The sequence below is a fragment of the Callorhinus ursinus genome, unplaced genomic scaffold (assembly GCF_003265705.2).
Source record: "Callorhinus ursinus isolate GAN/ISIS: 27379988/994484 unplaced genomic scaffold, GSC_fseal_2.0 scaffold34, whole genome shotgun sequence".
Classification (NCBI taxonomy): Eukaryota; Metazoa; Chordata; class Mammalia; order Carnivora; family Otariidae; genus Callorhinus; species Callorhinus ursinus.
Window position 1 is genome coordinate 1,492,886 of NW_027397096.1, and position 23,881 is coordinate 1,516,766.

The 23,881-nt window shown below is 43.6% G+C and overlaps 2 protein-coding genes and 1 pseudogene across 2 annotated transcripts in view; 2 read left to right on the top strand and 1 right to left on the bottom strand.

Moving 5' to 3' along the window:
• Nucleotides 1-18,622, top strand: part of CRK (CRK proto-oncogene, adaptor protein) — a 62,954-nt gene extending 44,332 nt beyond the window's left edge. The window contains exons 3-4 of the mRNA XM_073879326.1: nucleotides 419-499; nucleotides 18,156-18,622. Of these exons, the coding sequence (XP_073735427.1) occupies nucleotides 419-453 (35 nt within the window). The 3' untranslated portion in view covers nucleotides 454-499; nucleotides 18,156-18,622. The remainder of the gene's footprint in view (nucleotides 1-418; nucleotides 500-18,155) is intronic.
• Nucleotides 530-1,040, bottom strand: LOC112808271 (cytochrome c oxidase subunit 4 isoform 1, mitochondrial pseudogene; annotated as a pseudogene).
• YWHAE (tyrosine 3-monooxygenase/tryptophan 5-monooxygenase activation protein epsilon) overlaps nucleotides 18,488-23,881 on the top strand; it is a 53,040-nt gene continuing 47,646 nt past the window's right edge. The window contains exon 1 of the mRNA XM_025851303.2: nucleotides 18,488-18,622. Coding sequence (XP_025707088.1) covers nucleotides 18,559-18,622 — 64 coding nt within the window. The 5' untranslated portion in view covers nucleotides 18,488-18,558. The remainder of the gene's footprint in view (nucleotides 18,623-23,881) is intronic.

Below are 23,881 nucleotides of genomic sequence, written 5' to 3' on the forward strand. Positions count from 1 at the left end.
AAGTTGCTGGGCTGAACCCACTTGCCTGTAACCTACCAAGAGGGGAAGCTCTTCAGAACCCTCCCAACAAATTTACACAGGTGTCCCCAAGCAAGCTAGCCACCGGCTGCCTGCCATACATATATAACTAAGGAGAAGTTATCCCAGCAATGTAAATATGAGTCCATATTAGAAGCTCTATTAATATAATTTACCATGCTTACTCATTAAAGAAAAATAGTTCATAAAAATAGAGCCCCAAAAGCATCCAGTAAAAAGTTAACACCCTTTAAAAAAAAAATTCTTTAGTCTCTATACCCAGTGTGAGGCTCGAACTCACAACCCCAAGCTCAAGAACCACGGGCTCTACTGACTGAGCCAGCCAGGTGCCCCAGCACTCATTTTTTTAAACTCGTGTTTTTTTTTTTTTTCCATGTAGACTGCTCGTTTATTAGCACTGGTGCTGCGACATAACAGTTTCCAGTGAAGATGCTGAGCGGTGTGGAGGTGACAGAACAAGGTGAGGCTCAGATGGGTGAGTGGCGGGCTCCTATTTCTTCCACTCGTTCTCATTGTTGTCTCACTTGGCTGAGAAGCCCTCAATCGGGCGGACCTTCATGTCGAACATCCTCTTGGTCTGCTTGGCCACTCACTCATCTTCTAAGGTGCGCATAATGCTTCTCCCAAATCAGAATGAGAGCGGTGAAGCCCAGAACTTCTGTGGTGCCCACAACCATCTTCTACTCGTTTGTGCTCCTGTTCATTCCAGCAAAGCTCTCGTTGAACTGGACGCGGTAAAATCAACCTTCTCATCAGTGGAGAGGCTGCTCCAGGGAGCCTTCTCCTTCTATTCAAGGCCTTCAGGCTGGCAGAGAGGTTCTCAACGGGGGCCACATCGGGCGGAGGATAGTCACAGACTATCTGTCCCCTGGACAGAACTCGGGAGAGCATAGTCCTTGCTCTTCACGACGCTTCCATGTGCTCGTACAGACACTGAGGTGGAAATTGCTCGCTTGCCAACTAGGCTAAACACTCTGGCAGCCAACATTTAGCCGCTGCCCTCTGCCCACCATGACCGGAAGAGTTAAACTCATTTTTGGATAAACATTCTTACCAAATTAGAAATAGAAGGATCTCTTTAACTTGATTAAACAAACAAACAAGGGCGCCTGGGTGGCTCAGATGGTTAAGCGTCTGCCTTCGGCTCAGGTCATGATCCCAGGGTCCTGGGATCGAGTCCCGCATCGGGCTCCCTGCTCCTTGGGAGCCTGCTTCTCCCTCTGCTTCTCTCTCTCTCTCTCCCTCTGTCTCTCATGAATAAATAAATAAACTCTTAAAAAAAATAAACAAACAAACAAGCAAACAAACAAAAACTAGGGGCGCCTGGGTGTCTCAGTCGGTTAAGTGTCCTACTCTTGATCTCAACTCAGGTCTTGATCTCAGGGTCGTGAGTTCAAGACAAAACAAAACAAAACAAAAACAACAATAACTATTTATCAGAAGCCAATAGAAAACATTACTCCTAATGGTGAAATATTAGACATTTCCATTAAAATATGGAATTTAACAATAAATGCCCATATTGATTTCTTATTCAATATTCCTCTGATGCTCCATAGATATGGAGAAAGGAGAATAGGAGCTATATATATATTATAAAGGTAGAGACAAAATTTTCAGCAGTGCACTCTGGAAAGCCAAGCCAACGAACTGAAAAACTATTAGAATAGGAGCGCCTGGGGCGCCTGGGTGGCTCAGTTGGTTAAGCGACTGCCTTCGGCTCAGGTCATGATCCTGGAGTCCTGGGATCGAGTCCTGCATCGGGCTCCCTGCTCAGCAGGGAGTCTGCTTCTCCCTCTGACCCTCTCCCCTCTCATGCTCTCTCTCTATCTCATTCTCTCTCTCAAATAAATAAATAAAATCTTAATAAAAAAAAAGAATAGGAGCACCTGGGTTGCTCAGCTGGTTAAGTGACCAACTCTTGATTTCAGCTCAGGTCATGACCATGATCTCAAGGTTTCGAGATGGAGCCCCTCATTGGGTCCGCACTCAACGGGGAGTCTGCTGGAGATTCTCTCTCCCTCTCCCTCTGCCCCCACCCCCACCCTGTGCTCTCTTTCTCTCTCTCTCAAATAAACAAATAAATCTTAAAAAAAAAAACTGTCAGAATAAAGTCCAATGAGGCAGATGGATGTAAGGTAACTATTCAAAAATCCTTAATTCTTGTATATATTAGCAGTGATGATCAGAAATAAAAAGCAGAGGGAAACCCCATTTATAATATCAGTAGTCTCCTAAATACTTGGAGACAAACTTAAATGGAAATACATAAGATCTTTAGCAATCTAATTGTACAAAATAATTAAGATCATACCAAAGACACTTGAAGAAAATTAGAGAAATGTATTCCTAAATGGGAAGATTTATTTTTTAAAAGATTCCCAATTTTCCCCTAATCAATCTATAAATTCAGGACAACTCAATCAAAATCAAAATGGATCTTGAGAGAATGTTTCAAGTTGATTCTCCAGTTCATCTGGGAAACTAATAATACAAAATGAGTGAAATTTTGAAGAAAAAATTTACCCCATCACATATGATAATGTGCTGTAAAACTATTGTAATAAATAATATCATATTGGAGGGGCATCTGGGTGGCTCAGTTGTTAAGCATCTGCCTTCGGCTCAGGTCATGATCCCAGGGTCCTGGGATCGAGTCCCGCATCGGGCTCCCTGCTCTGCAGGAAGCCTGCTTCTCCCTCTCCCACTCCCCCTGCTTGTGTTCCCTCTCTCGCTGTGTCTCTCTCTCTCAAATAAATAAATAAAATGTTTTTTTTTAAAGATAAGGACTCTTTTTTTTAAAGATTTTATTTATTTATTTGAGAGAGAGAGAGAATGAGAGAGAGAGAGAGCACGAGAGGGAAGAGGGTCAGAGGGAGAAGCAGACTCCCGGCCGAGCAGGGAGTCCGATGTGGGACTCGATCCCGGGACTCCAGGATCATGACCTGAGCCGAAGGCAGTCGCTTAACCAACTGAGCCACCCAGGCGCCCAAAATAAATAAAATGTAAAAAATAATACATTGGGTCGCCTGGGTGGCTCAGTCGGTTAAGCATCTGCCTTCGGCTCAGGTCATGATCCCAGGGTCCTGGGATTGAGCCCCACATCAGGCTCCTTGCTCAGCGGGAAGCCCACTTCTCCCTCTGACCTCTCCCCTCTCATGCTCTCTCTCATTCTCTCTCTCTCTCAAATAAATAAATAAAATCTTAAAAAAAACCCTGATTTTAACCTTCTTTTAATGCATTTTTTATTGTTTTCTAAGTATAATTGTATTTTTAACAATGCAATAATACTGAACGTGTGATCGTATTTCTTGGCTTTTATACTTAATCACACATTGTGAGAATTTTTTAATGTGCATTTTCACACATACATCTATATTGTAAAGATAATTCATATATTTTAAAAATTTAAACAAATTCAAAAGATTTAAAATAAAATAATTAGCCTGTTTTTACAAATAAAAATACAATGATAACTTAACAAAAAAACAACTAAACTGCAAGGTCCTGGAGGCAATGACTCATCATATTTTTTTATGTCTTATTTCCTTCTTGTAGTGCTTAGTACACTACCATGTATGGATACTTTACTCAAGGCAGGTCAGGTGAGTACTTGTTTCCATTAAAGGAAATTTTTCAATGAAGTTGGGAGATTTGTAGGTAAGGGCGTGATTTAATGACCTGGTGATTGTTTTAAAGGATTTTCAATGGAGTAGGAAGTACTCATTAACAAAACAACTGTGAGAAGAGCATTACCATACTGTGAGAGCCACCTCAATACAGCACCATGATTTTCTTTTTTAAGTGATCTCTCCACCCAGCGTGGGGCTCAAACTTATGACCCTGAGATCAAGAGTCACAAGTCCTACGGCCTGAGCCAGCCAGCACCCTGTGCACGATGATTTTTTATAACTGTTTATAGTCCCAGATGCTATATCAAAAATGCTTCTGCTTATTTATTTATTTATTTTTAAAGAATTCTTTTTTTTTAAAGATTTTATTTATTTATTCATGAGAGACAGAGAGACAGAGAGAGAGAGAGAGGCAGAGGGAGAAGCAGGCTCCCAAGGAGCAGGGAGCCCGATGTGGAACTCGATCCCAGGACCCTGGGATCATGACCTGAGCCGAAGGCAGACACAACCATCTGAGCCACCCAGGCGCCCAAAAATTCTTTTTTCTAAATATTTTATTTATTTGACAGAGAGAGACACAGCGAGAGAGGGAACACAAGCAGGGGGCGTGGGAGAGGGAGAAGCAGGCTTCCCGCAGAGCAGGGAGCCCAATGTGGAGCTTGATCCCAGGACCCTGGGATCATGACCTGAGCCAAAGGCAGACGCTTAACGACTGAGCCACCCAGGCGCCCCTGCTTCTACTTTTTTATTCAACATAGTACTGGAAGTCCGAACCACAGACATCAAACAAGAAAAAGAAAAAGAAATGAAAGACATCCAAATTGGTCAGGAAAAAGTAAAACTTTCACTGTATTTTTAACAGATGTAAACTATTTATTGAGTATTTGCCACCAAATTTTGTTAAATACATTATCTTGCAGCATATCACTTTCAAGGATTGATTATTTATTTATTTATTTATCGGGGGCGGGGGGGGAGAGAGCACAAGCAGGGGGAGCGGCAGGCAGAGGGAGAAGCAGGCTTCCAGCTGAGCAAGGAGCCCCAGGCAGGACTCAATCCCAGGACCCTGAGATCATGACCTGAGCAGAAGGCAGATGTTTAATGACTGAGCCACCCAGGCGCCTTCTGCTTAAGATTCTTTCCCTCTCCCTCTCCCCTCTCCTCTCTCTCTCAAATAAATAAATAAATAAATTACCTTAAAAAAAACTTCCACTATTTTCAGAAGACACGATACTATATATAGAAAACTCCACCTAGGGCGCCTGGGTGGCTCAGTCGTTAAGCATCTGCCTTTGGCTCAGGTCATGATCCCAGGGTCCTGGGATCAAGCCCCGCATTGGGCTCCCTGCTCAGCGGGAAGCCTGCTTCTCCCTCTCCCACTCCCCCGGCTTGCGTTCCTGCTCTAGCTGTCTCTCTCTGTCAAATAAATAAAATCTTAAAAAAAAAAAAAGAAAACTCCACCTAAAGTCCTAAAGACTCCATCAAAAACTATGATAAGTGATAAGTGAATTCAGTAAGGTCACAGGATACAAAATCAATGCACAGAAATCCATTGTATTTCTACACACTAATAATGAAGTAGTAGAAAGATAAATTAAGAAAACAATCCCATGTATAATTGCACCAAAAATAATAAAATACCTAGGAATAAACTCAACCAAAGAGATGAAAGACCTATACTCTGAAAACTATAAAACACTGATGAAAGAAATTGAAGACAACACAAACAAGTGGAAAGATAGTCTATGCTCATGGATTGGAAGAACAAATATTGTTCAAATGTCCATATTACCCAAAGCAATCTATGGATTTAATGCAATCCCTATCAAAAATACCAACAGTATTTTTCACAGAACTAGAACAAATAATCCTAAAATTTGTATGAAATCACAAAAGACTCCAAATAGCCAAAGCAGTCTTAAAAAAAGAAAAAACTGTAAGTATCACAATCCCAGATTTCAAGATACACTACCAAGCTGTAGTAGTCAAAACACTTCAGTGGTCGCACAAAAATAGACACACAGATCAATGGAACAGAATAGAGAGACCAGCACATGACATCCAGTAAAGGGTTAGTATCCAAAATATATAAATAACTTAAACAACCCGACACCAAAAAAAACCCCCAAATAATCCAATTAAAAAATGGGCAGAAGACATGAACAGATCGCCAACAGACACATGACAAGATGTTCAACATCACTCATCAGGGAAATCCAAATCAAAACCACAATGAAATAGCACTTCACAACTGTGAGAATGCCTAAAATCAAAACACAAGAAACAAGTGTTGGTGAGGATGTGGAGAAAAAAGGAACCCTTTTACACTGTTGGTGGGAATGCAAGCTGGTGCAGCCACTATGAAAAACAGTATGGAGCTTCCTCAAAAAAATTAAAATTAGAACTACCATGTGATCTAGTAATTCCACTACTGAGTATTTACCCAAACAATACCAAAACACTAATTCAAAAAGATATATGCAAGGAGCCTGGGTGGCTCAGTCCATTACGTGTCTACCTTCAGTTCAGGTCATGATCCCAGGGTCCTGGGACTGAGTCCTGAATCAGGCTCCCTGCTCAGAGGGGAGTCTGCTTCTGCCTCTGCCCCTCCCCCACCCCCACTCATGCTCCCTTGCTCACTTGCTCTCTCTCACAAAAAATAAAATATTTTTAAAAAAGATATATGCACATTTATTTTTATTGCAGCATTATCTACAATAGCCAAACTATGGAAGCAGCACAAGTGTCCACCAGTAGATGAATGGACAAAGAAGATGTGGTACATATACACAATGGAATATTATTCAGCCATAAAAAAGAGTAAAATCTTGTAATTTGCAACAACATGGATGGATCTAGAGAATTAAATGGAAAGTAAAATAACCAGTCAGAGAAAGACAAATACCATACAAAACAAGTAAGGGTGCCTGGGTGGTTCATTCAGTTAAGCATCAGACTCAATTTTGGCTCAGGTCATGATCTCAGGGTCATGAGATGGAGCCCTTTGTTGGGCTCCATGCTGGGCAGGGAGCCATCTTAAGATTTTCTCTCTCTCTGGGGCGCCTGGGTGGCTCAGTTGGTTAGGCGACTGCCTTCAGCTCGGGTCATGATCCTGGAGTCCCTGGATCGAGTCCCGCATTGGGCTCCCTGCTCGGCGGGGAGTCTGCTTCTCCCTCTGACCCTCCCCCATCTCATGTGCTCTCTCTCTCATTCTCTCTCTCTCAAATAAAAAATAAAATATTTAAAAAAAAAAGATTTTCTCTCTCTCCCTCTGCTTCTGACACTCCCCGCCCCCCCATTAATTGCATGCGCACTCTCTAGCTCTAAAAAAAAGGAGGGGGGGAGGAAAAGGGAAGAAAAAAAGGAGATAAACCAAAAACACTTTTTTTTTTTTTAAGTAGGCTCCACGCCCAGTGTGGAGCTCAACACAGGGCTTGAACTCACATCCCTGAGATCAAGACCTGAGCTGAAATTAAGAGTAGGACACTTGGGCGCCTGGGTGGCTCAGTCGTTAAGCATCTGCCTTTTGGCTCAGGTCATGGTCCCAGGGTCCTGGGATCGAGCCCCGCATCGGGCTCCCTGCTCAGCGGGGAGTCTGCTTCTCCCGCTCCCACTCCCCCTGCTTGTGTTCCCTCTCTCGCTGTGTCTCTCTGTCAAATAAATAAATAAAATCTTAAAAAAAAAAAAAGTAGGACACTTAATGACTGAGCCACCCAGGTGCCCCCAAAACACTCTTAACTGTAGAGAACAAATTGATGGTTCACAGAGGGGAGGTTGGGGGGTGGAATAGGTGATGGCGATTAAGAGTGCACTTACCCCGATGCGCACTGAGTCATGTATAGAGCTGTTGAATCACTGTCTTTTACGCCTGAAGCTAAGATAACACTGTGTGTTAACTACACGGAGATTAATGTTTAAAAAAATGTTTCTGGGGCGCCTGGGTGGCTCAGTCGTTAAGCGTCTGCCTTCGGCTCGGGTCATGATCCCAGGGTCCTGGGATCGAGCCCCGCATCGGGCTCCCTGCTCCGCGGGAAGCCTGCTTCTCCCTCTCCCACTCCCCCTGCTTGTGTTCCCTCTCTCGCTGTGTCTCTCTCTGTCAAATAAATAAATAAAATCTTTAAAAAAAAATAAAAAAATGTTTCTGTTGATATTTTTGTTGCCTTGTCAATTATTTCTGTCCCTTGTAGTTCTGTGTGTTGAGAGGACAGGCAGGACAGTCAGAGAATCAATCTCGGTTTAAGATTTCTGCCTTCTCAGCCGTTTCTCAGGAAGAGGCAGCTTCAGACAGACCTCAGCCGGTCTCAGGAGACACTGTTCAGGAGAGAATACCAAATGGTTGAAAGGAGGTCACCTCAAATCTCTGCATGTCCATGACAGCCCTGTCAGCATGGCAGCAGAGCGAGCTTCGGAGGCTGAGGTACGTTTTGCGAGAATAGGGGCCGGCTTGGCTACCTCTGGAGGCCACTCATTTCTCTAAAATGACCACTCTCGACCTCTTCACTGCTATTCTTCTCAAGAGAACTCCATACTTACTGTTCCCACTTTCTTGCCTCCTTTGTGCTTTAGTCGAACGCGGTCTGGCCTCCCAACATCCCTTTAAAACTGCTCCTGAAGGTCGCTCGTGACCTAATTGCTATATCCAGTGCTTTTCCTCATGGCTTATCTTGATGTCTCTGTAGAATTTAATATGGCTGACAAGCTCCTTCTTGTTCGTTATATATATATATATTTTTTTTTTAATTTATTTTAATTTTTTAATTTTTTATTTTTTTAAAGATTTTATTTATTTATTTGTCAGAGAGAGACACAGCGAGAGAGGGAACACAAGCAGGGGGAGTGGGAGAGGGAGAAGCAGGCTTCCCGCCGAGCAGGGAGCCCAATGCGGGGCTCAATCCCAGGACCCTGGGACCATGACCCGAGCCGAAGGCAGACGCTTAACTGACTGAGCCACCCAGGCTCACCTTGTGTTCCCTCTCTCACTGTGTCTCTCTCTGTCAAAATAAATAAATAAAATCTTCAAAAAAAAAAAAAGAAAGAAAACAGAGGCTTAAAGAAGTTGAGGAATTTGCTCCCCTTGCACAGGTGATAAGGACCCACGGAACCCAAGGAGTCTAGGAGCAGAACCCATGACCTTAACCATTGTAATGTTTCTGATTGAACTGGAAGGTATTTCTAGAGATCAGCAAATTCAGCCGCTTTACTTCATTTCTGGAAAATAAACAAACAAAAAAAGCCTTCGGGATTTTGATAGGGATTGCATCAAATCTGTAGTATTTTTGTCTTAGCAATGTTGAATCTTCCAGGGTGCCTGGCTGTTCATTTGAATTGTTTTGTACTGCCTATTTGCTACTATACAAATATACAACTGATTTTTTTGTCTTAATACTTTGTATTGAGCTCTAATACAGACATTGTCAGAAAAAAATCCGAGAACTGGGTAAACTACAGATTTGTTGGGCATCACACACAGCACTCAGGAATTGACAAATGTGAAGGAAAAAGCCTTGCAGGTACAAACATTAAAAGAAACTAGAAAAATATTTTGTTGTAGCTGTTTGTTATTTTTTTCATTATAAAAGTAATATATGCTTGCTTTTATATGTTCAAACAGTAGAGAAGTATATAAAAAATTACAAGTTTCGGGGCATTTGGCTGGCTCAGTTGTTAGGGCACGTGACTTTTGATCTCAGGGTCGTGAGTTCAAGTCCACGTTTTGTGTGGAGCTTGCTTACTTAAAAAAATATTAAAAGTTTCTCATTAAAAGTCTTATTAAAAAAATACAACTGACTTTGTGTGTTGATTTTGTATCCCTCAACTTTACTGAGTTAGTTTAAAAGTTCTAACAGGTTTTGTTTTGTTTTAAAGATTTTATTTAGGGGCGCCTGGGTGGCTCAGTCGGTTAAGCGTCTGCCTTCGGCTCAGGTCATGATCCCAGGGTCCTGGGATCGAGCCCTGCATCATCTCTCGCTGTATGTCTCTCTCTGTCAAATAAATAAATAAAATCTTTAAAAAAAATAAAGATTTTATTTATTTGACAGAGAGAGACAGCGAGAGAGGGAACACAAGCAGGGGGAGTGGGAGAGGGAGAAGCAGACTCCCCGCTGAGCAGGGAGCCCGATGGTGGGACTTGATCCCAGGACCCTTGGATCATGACCTGAGCTGTAGGTAGACTCTCAACGACTGAGCCACCCAGGCACCCCTTTGTTTTGTTTTTTGTTGTAACCGTTAGGGCTTTCTACTTATAGGGTCAAATCTGCAAACAGAAATTATTTTACTTCTTCCTTTATAATCTGAGTGCTTTTTAATTCTTTGTATTTCCTAAATGCTCTGTCTAGAACTTCCAGTACTATACTGAAAAGCTGGGAAAAGGGGGCGTTTTATCTTGTTCATGATATCAGGATATTAGGGGGACAGCTTTTATTTTTTTTATTTTTTTTTTTAAAGATTTTATTTATTTATTTGAGAGAGAGAGAATGAGAGATAGAGAGCACGAGAGGGAAGAGGGTCAGAGGGAGAAGCAGATTCCCCGCCGAGCAGGGAGCCCGATGTGGGACTCGATCCCGGGACTCCAGGATCATGACCTGAGCCGAAGGCAGTCGCTCAACCAACTGAGCCACCCAGGCGCCCTAGGGGGACAGCTTTTAATCTTTCACCACTGAGTATGATGTTAGCTGTGGGTTTTTCATGTATGGCCTTTATTATGTTGAGGAAGTTCCCTCCTATTCCTAGTTTATTACCATGAAAGTTCATTTTTTTTAAAGATTTTATATTTTATTTTTCAAAGATTTTACTTTTTTAAAGATTTAATTTATTTGACAAAGAGAGACATAGCAAGAGCAGGAACACAAGCAGGGGGAGCGGGAGAGGGAGAAGCAGGCTTCCCGCAGAGCAGGGAGCCCAACGTGGGGCTCGATCCCAGAACCATGGGATCATGACCTGAGCTGAAGGCAGATACTTAACGACTGAGCCACCCAGTTGCCCCAAGATTTTATCTTTTTTTTAAAGAATTCTTTTTTTTTAATGTTTTATTTATTTATTCATGAGAGAGAGAGAGAGGCAGAGGGAGAAGCAGGCTTCCCGCAGAGCAGGGAGCCCGATGCGGGACTCGATCCCAGGACCCTGGGATCATGACCTGAGCCGAAGGCAGACGCTTAACCATCTGAGCCACCCAGGTGCCCCCAAGATTTTACTTCTTAAAGTAATCTCTACACCCAGCATGAGGCTCAAACTTATAACCCTGAGATGAAGAGTCACATGTTCTACCAACTGAGCCAGCCAAGCACCCCTAAAGATTTTATTTTATTAATTTTTTTCTAAAGATTTTGTTTTTAAATAATCTCTGCACTCAATGTAGGGCTGGAACCTATAAGCTGGAGATCATGAATTGTATGCTCTACTAACTGAGCCAGCCAGGCACCCTGTTAAATGCTTTTTTTAGTATCAATTGAGCAGATCATGTTCTTTTTCCCCCTTCATTCTACTAATGTAGGATATTAATTACATTGATTTTCTTAAAACATCTTTGCATTCCTGGTTAACTCTTATTTGTTCATGGTGTATAATCCTTTTACTATACTGCTGAATTTATTTATTGATTTATTTGAAGATTTTACTGTTTTTAAAGATTTTATTTATTTATTTGAGAGAGAGAGAATGAGAGATAGAGAGCATGAGAGGGAAGAGGGTCAGAGGGAGAAGCAGACTCCCCGCTGAACAGGGAGCCCGATGCGGGACTCGATCCAGGGACTCCAGGATCATGACCTGAGCCGAAGGCAGTTGCTTAACCAACTGAGCCACCCAGGCACCCGAAGATTTTACTTTTTTAAAAGATATTATGTATTTATTTATTCATTCATTTAGAGAGTCAACAGGGGGAGGGGCTGAGGGAGAAGGAGAGAGAAAATCTCAGATAGACTCCCTCCGGAGCACAGAGCCAGAGGTGGGCCTTGAACTCACGACCCTGAGATCATGACCTGAGCCGAAATCCAGTGTCGGGTATTTAACCCACTGAGCCACCCAGGCACCACTCTATGCTGTTGTATTTAGTTTGCTATTATTTTGTTGAAGATTTTTGCATCTATTCATAAAAGATATTGACCTGTAGTTTTCTTGTCATGTCTTTGTCCAGCTTTGGTGTGCCAGGTAAAGCTGATGTAACAAAATGAGGTAGGAAGTGTTCTCTCAGCTATTTTTTGGAAGAGTTTAAGAAGGATTGGTGTTAATTCTTCTACTACTTTTTTTTTAATTCATTTTTTAGTAGTCTCTACACCTAATGTGTGGCTTGAACTCACAGCCCTGAGATCAAGAGCCTCATACTCCTCTGACTGAGCTAGCCAGGAATGCTCATATTAATTCTTTTTTTCTTTATTTTTATTTTAATTTTTTAAAAAGCTTTTATTAATTTATTTGAGAGAGACAGAGATAGTAACAGAGAGCACGAGTGAGCACAAGCCAGGAGGAGAGGGAGAAGCAGACTCCCCGCCGAGCAGGGACCCTGACACTGGGCTTGATCCCAGGACCCCGGGATCATGACCTGAGCAGAGGGAAGACGCTTAACTGGCTGAACCACCCAGGTGCCCCCAGATTTTCTATTTCTTGAATCAGTTTTGGTAGTTTGTATGTGCTGTGATGTTTCTACACACACTTCTGATACCAAATATGTTGTGTTCCCACACCAAACGATTTTCCAATTATCTATGGATAATTGGATATCTATGAGTATGCTGCAAATTAAGTCAATTCTGATACTACCCAGAGTTAGTACAGACCCATGATACGGAGGTTAAGGGCTCAGTTCCACAAGACTCTTCCCCACTTAGATGCCAGTTGCAAGTAGGGGGTCTCCAGGTTATCCACACTTCTGTCCAACTTGGCTGCAAATTATGAATTACCACAATTTTTTCGGGTTTAATAATTTGCTGTAGTAGCTCACAGAATTCAGGGAAATGCTTTAGTTATCCTTACTGGTTTATTATAAAGAATACAAACAACTAGATCAAGAAGCACATAAGGTAAATTCTGGAAGGGTCCCAAGCACAGGAGCTTCTGACCCTTTGTGGTTTAGGGTATGCCACCCTCCTCCTGGCATGTGGATACATTCACCAGCGTGGAATCTCTCTAAACCCCATTGTTTGGGGGGCACCTGGGTGGCTTAGTCAGTTGAGTATCCAACTCTTTTTTTTTTTTTAAAGATTTTATTTATTTATTTGAGAGAAAGAATGAGAGAGAGAGAGAGAGCACATGAGAGGGGAGAGGGTCAGAGGGAGAAGCAGCCTCCCTGCCGAGCAGGGAGCCCGATGCGGGACTCGATGGGGACTCGATGGGGACTCGATGGGGACTCGATGCGGGACTCGATGCGGGACTCGATGCGGGACTCGATGCGGGACTCGATGCGGGACTCGATCCCGGGACTCCAGGATCATGACCTGAGCCGAAGGCAGTGGCTTAACCAACTGAGCCACCCAGGCGCCCGAGTATCCAACTCTTGATTTTGGCTCAGGTCATGGTCTCAGGGTTGTGAGATGGAGTCCGGAGTCGGGCTCTGAGATGAGCATGGAGCCTGCTTAAGATTCTCTCCCTCTGCCCCTCCCCTTGCTCTCTCTCTCTCTCTCAAAAAAAAGGGGGGGGGGCGGGGCCCCTGGATGGCTCAGTTGGTTAAGCGTCTGCCTTCTGCTCAGGTCATGATCTCGGGGTCCTGGGATCGAGTCCCGCATCAGGCTCCCTGCTCGGCGGGGAGTCCACTTCTCCCTCTCCTTCTACCTCTGCGCCTCCCCTCCACTTGTGTGGAGTCTGCTTCTCCTTCTGCCCACCGCCCCCCCCCCCGCGCCGGTCATGTTCTCTCTCTCTCAGATAAATAAAATCTTAAAAAAAAAATAAAAAGTCGCTTATTATAAATAACAGAAGAAGCTCCTCACCAGTATCACTTTGGAAGTTTTCAGAGTTTTAGGAGCTCTGTTCCAGGAACCAAGGATAAAGGCCAAATATATACATATATTTTTCACTATATCACAATATCACAGTATGTTTCTAGGAATTTGTTCATTTGTTATCCAGTTTATTGGCATACCATTGTTCAGAATACTCATAATCCTTATTTCTGTAAGGTTTGTAGTAATGTCACCACTTTCATTTCTGATTTTATACTTTTTTAAAGAAGATTTATTAATTTGAGAGAGAGAGCACAAGCAGGGTGAGGGACAGAGGGAATCTTCAAGCCGACTTCCTGCTGAGCGCAGAGCCCCACGTGGGGCTCCATCTCACGACGCATGAGATCACGACATGAGCCAAAACGAGGAGTCAGATGCTTAACTGACCGAGCCACCCCACTGCCCCTATATATATTTTTTTTTTTTTTTTTTTTAATTTTATTGTAGAGAGAGAGAGCGAGAGTGAGTGCAGGGGGCAGAGGGAGAGAGAGAATCCCAAGCAGAGTCTGCACCCAGCACGAGCCTGGCGCAGGGCTTGATTCCACCACCCCGAGATCATGACCTGATCTGAAATCAAGAGTAGGACACTCAACTGACTGAGTCACCACGTGCCCCTCGTTTGATTTTAATTTTGAGCCTTTTTTCTCTTCTTAATCTAATTAAAGGTTTTCCCAATTTTGTTGATCTTTTCAAAGAACCAGATTTTGTTTGGTAGATTTTTTTTTTCCTATTCTCTATTTTATCCCCACTTTAATCTTTATTTCCTTCTGCTAATTTAGGGTTTAGTTTGTTCTTTTTGTAGTTCCTTAAGGTGTACAGTTAGGTTATTAATTTGAGATCTTTCTAGCGTAGGCATTTACAGCTATAAATTTCCCTCTTAGCACTATTTTTGCTGCATCTCAGAAGTTTTGGTATATTGCGTTTTTGCTTTTATGCATCTCAAGGTATTTTTTAATTTCCCTTGTGATTTCTTCTTTGCCCCGTTATTTAACAGCGTTATTTGATTTCCACATATTTATTAACTTTCCAGTTTTCTTTATTTCTAGTTTCAATCCATTGTGATAGGAAATGATATTTTGTACGATTTCAGTCTTTTAACATTTATTAAGACTTGTTTTGTAGCCTATCATATGGTCTCCAGTTCCTTAAATTACAGAGGAACATGATGTTTGCTGAAGGTCACATATTTACTTACAGAATTAGGACTGGAAAACCCAGGTCTTTTCTTACTTTTACCATTAAATTTGATAAGTATGTTTAAAGTGTAAAGAGGCTTAGTTTAAAATGCAGTAATGAGCCACCCAGTCTCCTTAGCTGGCTCTTCTGCTTTCACAAATCTCTTAAAAGGTTTGTTTGGTCTTCTACCTGCACTTATTCTCCAGTTGCTTCCATGGCAGCCTTTCAGTGTGGAATGCCAGTCCCCTTTTCCAATTCCATGCTGGTAATTTCTATGTGGGTGATGTGTGAGAACCTTAGCACTAACATGTGCTAAAAGGAATTCATGTCATTCTGTGCAGTACATCAGCAACTTTCCCTACCAATCCTATTTTTTGTTAATGGTACTACCACTCATTATCCCAGTGACTCAGGGTGGGAAGATGGAAAGTCTATTTTAATTTTTGTTTCTCCTCACAAAATCACATCTGATCAGCTACAAATTTTTTTTAAAGATGTTACTTTGTTTTTAAAGCTTTTATTTATTTGAGAGAGAGGATGAGATAGAGAGAGAGAGCATGAGAGGGGGGAGGAGGGTCAGAGGGAGAGGCAGACTCCCTGCTGAGCAGGGAGCCTGATGCGGGACTCGATTCCGGGACTCCAGGACCATGACCTGAGCCGAAGGCAGTGGTTTAACCAACTGAGCCACCCAGGTGCCCCTTAAAGATGTTACTTTTTATTTTTTCATTTTTATTTTTTTAAAAATATTTTATTTATTTCAGAGAGAGAGAGAATGAGAGAGAGAGAGCACGAGAGGGAAGAGGGTCAGAGGGAGAAGCAGACTTCCTGCTGAGCAGGAAGCCCGATGTGGGACTCGATCCCAGGACTCCAGGATCATGACCTGAGCTGAAGGCAGTCGCTTAACCAACTGAGCCACCCAGGCGCCCCAAAGATGTTACTTTTTAAGTAATCTCTACACTCAGTGTGGGGCTTGAACTCACAGCCCTGACATGGAGAGGCACATGCTCTACCAACTGAGCCAGATGCCCCAGTCAGATGCCCCCAGCTACAAACTCCTGCAGCTTTTCTCTGCAGTACTATTCCTGTTTTGTCCTTTCCTTCCCATTTTCACTGCAACCATGTATTCCTTTTACCTGTATTATTGTAGCCTGATAGTTTAATTTCTTCTTTAATCATGGCTGTGCAATCTTTCTCGTTTGTTTTTTTTTTAATTTTTTTATTGTTATGTTAATCACCATATATTACATCATTAGTTTTTTTTTTTTTAAAGATTTTATTTATTTATTTGAGAGAGCGAGAATGAGAGAGAGAGAGAGAGAGAGAGCACATGAGAGGGGGGAGGGTCAGAGGGAGAAGCAGACTCCCCGCTGAGCAGGGAGCCCGATGCGGGACTCGATCCCGGGACTCCAGGATCATGACCTGAGCCGAAGGCAGTCGCTTAACCAACTGAGCCACCCAGGCGCCCTGATTCATTGTTTCTTCATAACACCCAGTGCTCCATGCAGAATGTGCTCTCGTTTGTTTTTATTTCATAATCATAAATGTAACTCTGCAATCCAGCTAGACTTGGAGGGGAGTAAGGAAAATATGTAATCCATAGAACTGCAGTGAGAGCACAAAGATTATAGAATATTTCAACCAGATGGGTGTGGACGAGGTGCTCTCCTGAGCTACAGAAGGAATGGTGTGGTAGTTAAAACACAAGTCAAATTTATTAGTTTGTCCCCAGTCAGCAATGGTGATTCTTGCTAATCTTGCCATTTCTGGACCCAAAGCTCTCCATGGTTTCCACGATATTCATGCCCTCTTTCACCTTGCCAAAGACCACGTGCTCGCCATCCATCCAATCTCTCAATCTTGGCAGTGCAGATGAAAAACTTTGTGTTGGGTCCTGCATTTGCCACGCACAGATGCCAGAACCCGTATGCTTCAGGATTAAATTCTCATAATCAGATTCCTCCCCATAGATGGACTGGCCACCACGGCCACTGATGGCCTGTGAAGTCACCACCCCCTGGCACATACAACCCAAATAATCCTGAGAAAGCAGGAATCTTTATAACCAAATCCTTTCTTCCCAGTGCTCAGAGCACGTAAGTTTTCTGTCTTTGGAACTTTGTCTGCAAACAGTTTGAAGGAGAGGGGGCCCAAGGGCTCCCTATCCAGAGCACTGTCGAAGAACGCAGTGGCGTTGTCCGTGTCTGGGTGGCACAGGTAGCTCCCAGGCGGCGGCTCTGCAAGGCCTGCTGTGCAATCTTTATTAATCTTTTCTTTTTAAAGATTTTATTTATTTGACAGAGAGAGCGAGAGAGCGAGAGCAGGAACACAAGCAGGGGAAGTGGGAGAGGGAGAAGCAGGCTTCCCGCCGAGCAGGGAGCCCAATGTGGGACTCGATCCCAGGACCCTGCGATCATGACCTGAGCCGAAGGCAGATGCTTAACGACTGAGCCACCCAGGCGCCCCAATCTTCATTAATCTTTTCAAAGTGTATTTTTGATGGCATCTTCCACGCAAAATCATAGAAACATAACTCCCTTGTGCCCATGGAATAAGGTGCAAACTTCCTAGCTCACTATCCAAGGCTCTTCATAATTTGGTTCCAAACTAGTTTTTTTAAAAGTGGGCTCCTTGAACTCAGGACTCGGGATCCAGAGTTGCATGCTCTACAGACTGAGCCAACCAGCAGCCCCCAGTCTACTTTTTATTCCACAGCTATTGCACGCCCCACCAGATAGTTGTAATCTAACCTGATCTTCAGTCTTGCAACCAATACTTTATTGAGTACAAGTTGCTGGGAATCCACTGGGAAGCAAAACAGGCCAGGTTCTTTCCCAGTTCTGCTTCCTCAATCTCGATTAATCTTGGTGCCACTCTTCCACACCTTGCACTCCAGACTAGACTTCTCTAACTTCCTTGTTCCCATCCATGGTGGGCCTAGGGTGGAAAAGAAGGCTAAAAGGGAGGAGAAGAAAAGGATTGCAGGGCGCCTGGGTGGCTCAGATGGTTAAGCGTCTGCCTTCGGCTCAGGTCATGATCCCAGGGTCCTGGGATCGAGTCCCGCATCGAGTCCCGCATCGGGTTCCCTGCTCCTTGGGAGCCTGCTTCTCCCTCTGCCTCTCTCTCTGTCTTTCAAGAATAAATAAATAAAATCATAAAAAAAAAAAAGATTGCAAAGTGCAAGGGTGAGCTGAGGTGTGAAAGCTGAGAGGCCCTTTTTCCTTACCATTTATAGCAGACCCCCACTCTTTACCCTGGGTCTAAATGGTATGAAAAAGGCCCAGGACTGGGCTCGGCTGAGAAAACGGGCAAGGTAGGAGGGAAGTCGGTTTCAGTGAGGAAGGCCTGCCATTACAAAAACCGTTACAGCTTTCTCTGCCCGCAGGTCTAGGCGTGGGCCCTCGGTCACAGCCCAGGATCCCTCGCTCACTCTCTTCAGGAGCGGTCCAGGCGACTCCCCCCCCTCCAACCGCCCTCTCTCGGGGCTGTTCTCCCTCCCAGCCGTCGCAGTTCCCGCCTCAGCCCTCCAACGCCCGCCCAGCCCAGGGAGGAGGGACGTCTAGCTGGTTCCAGCCTCTTCGGGCTCTGGGCTCCCGGACCCGCCCCCCCGCGCCAGTTGCCAGGGAGCGGTTGCCATAGAGCTGAGCAGTTGTCCGCGTGCGCAGGCGGAAGTCCCGGATTGAGGCGCCGCCATTTTTGCTGCCCGGACACGGAGCGAGAGGCTGAGAGAGTCTGAGACGCTATCCGCTTCCATCCGTCGCGCAGACCCTGCCGGAGCCGCTGCCGCTATGGATGATCGGGAGGATCTGGTGTACCAGGCGAAGCTGGCCGAGCAGGCTGAGCGATACGACGGTGAGTTGGGGGGGCAGCAGGGGGCTGGAATTCTCGGACCCTCTGCCGCCGCCCACAGAGGCCGGGAGCAGGAGACAAAATGGCGGCATCGTCTCCGAGCCTGCTTGGGAGCGTGGATTCGGGAAGTAGGAAATGGCCTGTGGGCTCCCGGAGCGCTGGGAGGCCCCAGGCCCGGGAATTTGACCCCTTTGGCGTCCTTCGCTGTAGACACCCGCGGGCCAGGAGGCCGAGGCGAAAGGGTGGAGGAGTTGGTTGTAAAATGGCGGCTGGGGGGGGAGGGCGAGTCCGGGGGGGGGGGGGGGGGAGGAGATGGCCGGTGCTATCTCCGGGCGAGCGATCCCCGGGGGAGCCTCTGGGCCATCTTGGGATGTGGAGAACAATTGGGTGGGGTGATGGGGGGGGAAGAAATACCCGCCACATGGGGGAGAGTAGCACCAGGAGCTGCAGCGCGGGCGCCTTTCAGGGAAACATGGCGGGTGGGGGCGGTGGCTTTTCCCCGGAGGCCCAATGTGGGGCGGCGGCTGTGGAGTCTCACAAAGGAGAATCCTTGCGAGCGAAGGGCTTCTTGGGTTTGTGGTGGCGGGCGGTCTTGGATGAGGGTTGGGGAAGGACAGTGGGAATCACTGCAGTTCATCCTTGAGCGGAGGCCAGCTGAGATGCTGCGATCGGGATTTCCTTTCTGTAGGCCGGCACACCTTGTGTTGAGGGTATTTTAGGCTTTACGTTCAATCTCGCCTTCTTCTGGGGAGGTCTAGGAAAACCTCACTCACGGTCCCTTTCCTCCGATTTCTGGAGAGCTCGAAGTTCCTGTAATCATTTTCTGGCACCGTTAGCGGGGGGGTTCTGGTGGATAGAGCTTTGAACAGGAAACAAGGAGACCATGACTCTCAGTCCCGCGAATACCCGTGCCTCAGTTTACCAGTTTGTAAAAACGTTGATTTTCCTGTTGACACGCACCATTATGACAAACGGAAAGACCTGTGGGAAAATAAAGTTATTTCAAATAACGTTTAGTAACTGCCTTTTGGTCAACTCCCCAGGACCGGAATGCGTGTTTGTACTTCATTGAGGATCTTAACCTATCCCAAGCTCTCACCTTTTGGATTTTGAACATAGGGCTCCCGGAAGATCCTATTTTCTTTTTTCTATTTTAAATAAATGGCTTTGTGTACAGATTTGAACAGTTCTTTGTTCATTGCTTCTTCGCCCCTCAAGGTTCTTCATTTCTTCAGAACTTGATCGAAATGTCCGTTGTGTCCGTTTAGTTATTCTCAGGCTGCTGTTTTAAAAAAATTGCCCCTCACTCCCTTCATTTTGGACCTACGTACTTGAATTACCCCCATATCCGTTAAACTGTAGTATTATAAAAACAAAAATTCTTAAGTGTGGCTTCTGTGCTTTTAATGCTCTCTAGCGTGAGACAAGGTTGGAATCCAGTGCCATCGATCTTCAGATTTTTTCGTAATTAATGTTTTGTATGGCCCTTGCTTTCCTTGAATGCCATGTTGGTCATGTGAATAGTCTCAGGAGTAGTCCCAGTTGTATCATCATACGTTAGGATTCAGGAATTTGAAAATTAGGAAAAAAGGCCAAGAACTCAAATCGAAGAAAGGTGTAGCGCACTAAATTTCGTTTTGTAAATCCTTAAATGTCTCTTTATTGAACAAGAGTCTTGGGAGGGAGAGGGAAATAAGATGGGGAAGTACAGCTCAAGGTCAGATTTGTCTTTATTTCAGTCTTTAAGAGTGAAACAATGTAGGTGTGCTGGTAGTGGAAGTTCTTTTTCTTTTTCCCCCTATGCAACCAATGGGTTCCTCTCTTAATCTATTAGTGTCCTTGGGAGGAAACTTGAAATTTGAATGCTTTCTGGTCCTAAGAATTTAGGCTTTGAGTAAACTTGCTATGATAACCAAAAAGGATGTGGAGGTCTTGTTTTTGTTTTTAATTTGTTTTAAAAACGATTTGGAAGCTCATGGTTGTAGCTTTCAACTAAGTGAAGGTTTAGTAGTATTATTTTGGATTTGGGTGCTGAGGAATTTTAGTGAAAGCCCTTATTGGTTATTCAGCAGAGCACTATCTAGAGAGCCACATCGTTAGTTAAACGTTTTGTCTCCTTCAGGATAGAAAGTGGGAGGGAAATAGGATCTACCAGGTGGGGAGGAACTCCAGTGACCGTTGGGCACAGGACAGGGAGGAATTTATTGGAAAGGAAGAAAAGGAAGGCAGTCATCAGGAATCAGCCTTTACCTGTGTCCACTCTTTTATTGGGTACAGTAGTTCAGTTTTGTTTGTGGTGACTAAAATTCCCCATAGTTTTAGTCACTGAACAATAAGTGGTGTGGGGAGTGGAAGAAAGGAAAAGTGAGTTTGAATGATTTGGTTTTGGGTACTTGGATGTAAATACTGGCTTTTCTTGTTCCTGCAGTATCTTTTTTGCATACCCTGTTGAAGTTCTTTGTAGCATTATTTAGTTATATTCTGGGGAATTGGAATCCGTTTATATGGATAATTTATTGGTAGTAGAGGAAGAGCTAAACTGTGTTGAGGAAAAGGACAGTTGTGGGTTGCAGATAGGAAATATTGAAGTTTGGGGCTAGGATTGTTCACCCTGAAGATTAAATTAAGTCAGAAGTCTAAGGAATAGTTTTTATAACATATGTAGCTGTTTGAGTCAAATCTATTACCTTTTAGCATTCCTGAACCAAGTCTTACCCTCCCATATATATGAACCACACTAGTAAAGAGAAGAGATGATTTCACATTTTTCAGAGTGGAGGGGTCCAGCATAAAGTACATTTGGGTTTGTGAGGTAGTTGCTCGCTTTGTCCTTTCCTTACCTTTTCCCTGTGATGATTGATTCCATGTGGGGTAAGAGTAAAGTTTTGGTGGTCACTTTTGATCATTCATTCTGTGAATGCATCAATACTAGGAATGCATATATTCTGAGTCACTTGAGAGCTGTCCTTTTTTTTTTTTTTTAAGATTTTATTTATTTATTTAACAGAGAGAGAGCGAGAGAGGGAACACAAGCAGGGGGAGTGGGAGAGGGAGAAGCAGGCTTCCCGCGGAGCAGGGAGCCCGATGGTGGGGCTCGATACCAGGACCCTGGGATCATGACCTGAACCGAAGGCAGACGCCTAACGACCGATCTACCCAGGCACCCCAAGAGCTGTCCTTTTTAAAACACCAGAGCATCATCTCTCTAGCTTATTCTGGTAGTCCGTGAAGGGTGGGGACATGTTTTGAAATAATTCCTTAATACATGTTAGGAAAAAAATGGGTAAATAGTAAATTAACTTTATAGATTTATTTATTTTAGAGAGGGAGTGAGAGCAAGGCACGAGCAGGGGGAGGGGCAGAGGGAGAGGGGGAAAGAGAATCCTAAGCAGGCTCCATGCCCATCGAGAAGTCTGGTGCAGGGCTCGATCTCATGACCCTGAGATCATGATCTGAGCCTAAACCAAGAGCCCAATGCTTAACCACTACTGAGCCACCCAGGCACCCTAGGAAATTAACTTTAGTAATGAGTTTAAAACAGGTTGCTGTCAGTTCTTTTATTTAGCCAGTAATTTTTATTACTGCTTTTTCAGTTAATGGAGTTAACTTTATTGTATATATTTTTTTCTCCTGCCTAAAATAAGCAGAATTGGATAATGCAATAGGTAGCTTTTAGTCTTCATATTTAAAGCAGATGCTCTGTTGTATTTAGAGTTTTATTTTTAGTTAGTTTTTTTTTTTTTTTTTTTTAAGTAAACCACCACATGTGGTTCTTGAACTCACCGACCCCAAGATCAGGAGTCACATGGCCCACCACCTGAGCCAGTCAGGCGCCTCTACTTTAGACTTTTATACAATATTGTGCGTAGTGGGCAAATTTCAGTTTATTTTGTTGGCTTTCCAAACTATGGAATATAATGAAATCATTGTAATCTGAGATGACGGGAGTAAATTCTTACTACTATGGACATTCCTTGGCATCCTTTTCACCTTTATATGAAAAGGTCTCAATTTGAATTCTAGTAAGAGGTAGAACACATAGTCTGAGCAAAATTTGGATTCAGTAAGTCAAGAAAACACATTGAAAGTTTATACAAACAAGCAGGCTTTTCATAATTATCTAATAGCTTGGTCAAGGGAATATGAAATATTTAAAAAATTTCCTGGGGCGCCTGGGTGGCTCAGTCAGTTAAGTGGCTGCCTTCGGCTCAGGTCGTGATCCCAGGGTCCTGGGATCGAGCCCCACAGCGGGCTCCCTGCTCAGCAGGGAGCCTGCTTCTCCCCTGCCTGCCGTTCCCCCTGCTTGTGCTTGCTCTCTGTCTCTCGTTTTGTGTCAAATAAATTAATAAAAAATATTTTTTTTAAAAAAATAAATAAATAATTTCCTGACTTTCACCTGGTATATAGCAAGTGAATTTTCAGTCTGGTAACTTAATGTACGTAATTTTACAAATGAGTTACCAATACTTCTAAGAAGTTGATCTGAAAGCCTAATTTTTTAAAAAGAGGACTGTAAGGCTGATTTTGCAGCAGTGTTTTTAACGTTATGTTTGTGTGTATTTAATCAGTAATGACAGGAGTAGGGTAAAGGTTAAATTTTTAAACTATTTAATGCCACATTTACATAGAACTTCACTCACAAACCACTTTCACAAACATTTTTTACTTATTTCACGTATCAATGAACTAGATAATGTTACTTCCATTTTATGGTTCAGGAAAGTGAATCTGAGATTTAATGATTTTTTTTTTTCCCTCTACCACATGACTGGTTGGCTAGTAAATGGCAAAGCCAGAACTTGTCTGGTGACTTTTAGACCAGTACTCCTATTTCTCCTAAGCCACTCAAAAAAGACCTGTGTGTAACTAAGTAAGGTGGTACCTTGGGGGGGGGTGCTTATTTCTTTAGCAGTTGCTTCAATATGTCTTGGTGTTTATGACTGGTATCCATCATAAATAGATAAAATATCTTCATGCTTTTCTAAGGAAACCTCATGCTTTCAAAACAATCCCATTTTGGGGTACCTGGCTGCCTCAGAAGAGCATGTGACTCTTGATCTTGGGGTCTTGAGTTCAAGCCCCATGTTGGGCTACTAAAAAAAATAGTCTTTAAAAAAAAAATCCCATATCAAGGCCCAGTGAATGAAGTTAGAATGAGGGATTTTAGGTAATCTCAAAATATGTGTTTGCATACTGTTTCCTTGGTTTGTCATGATGTTTGTGCTGGGGTATGGCTAATGCCATGCATTTCTGCAAATGCTT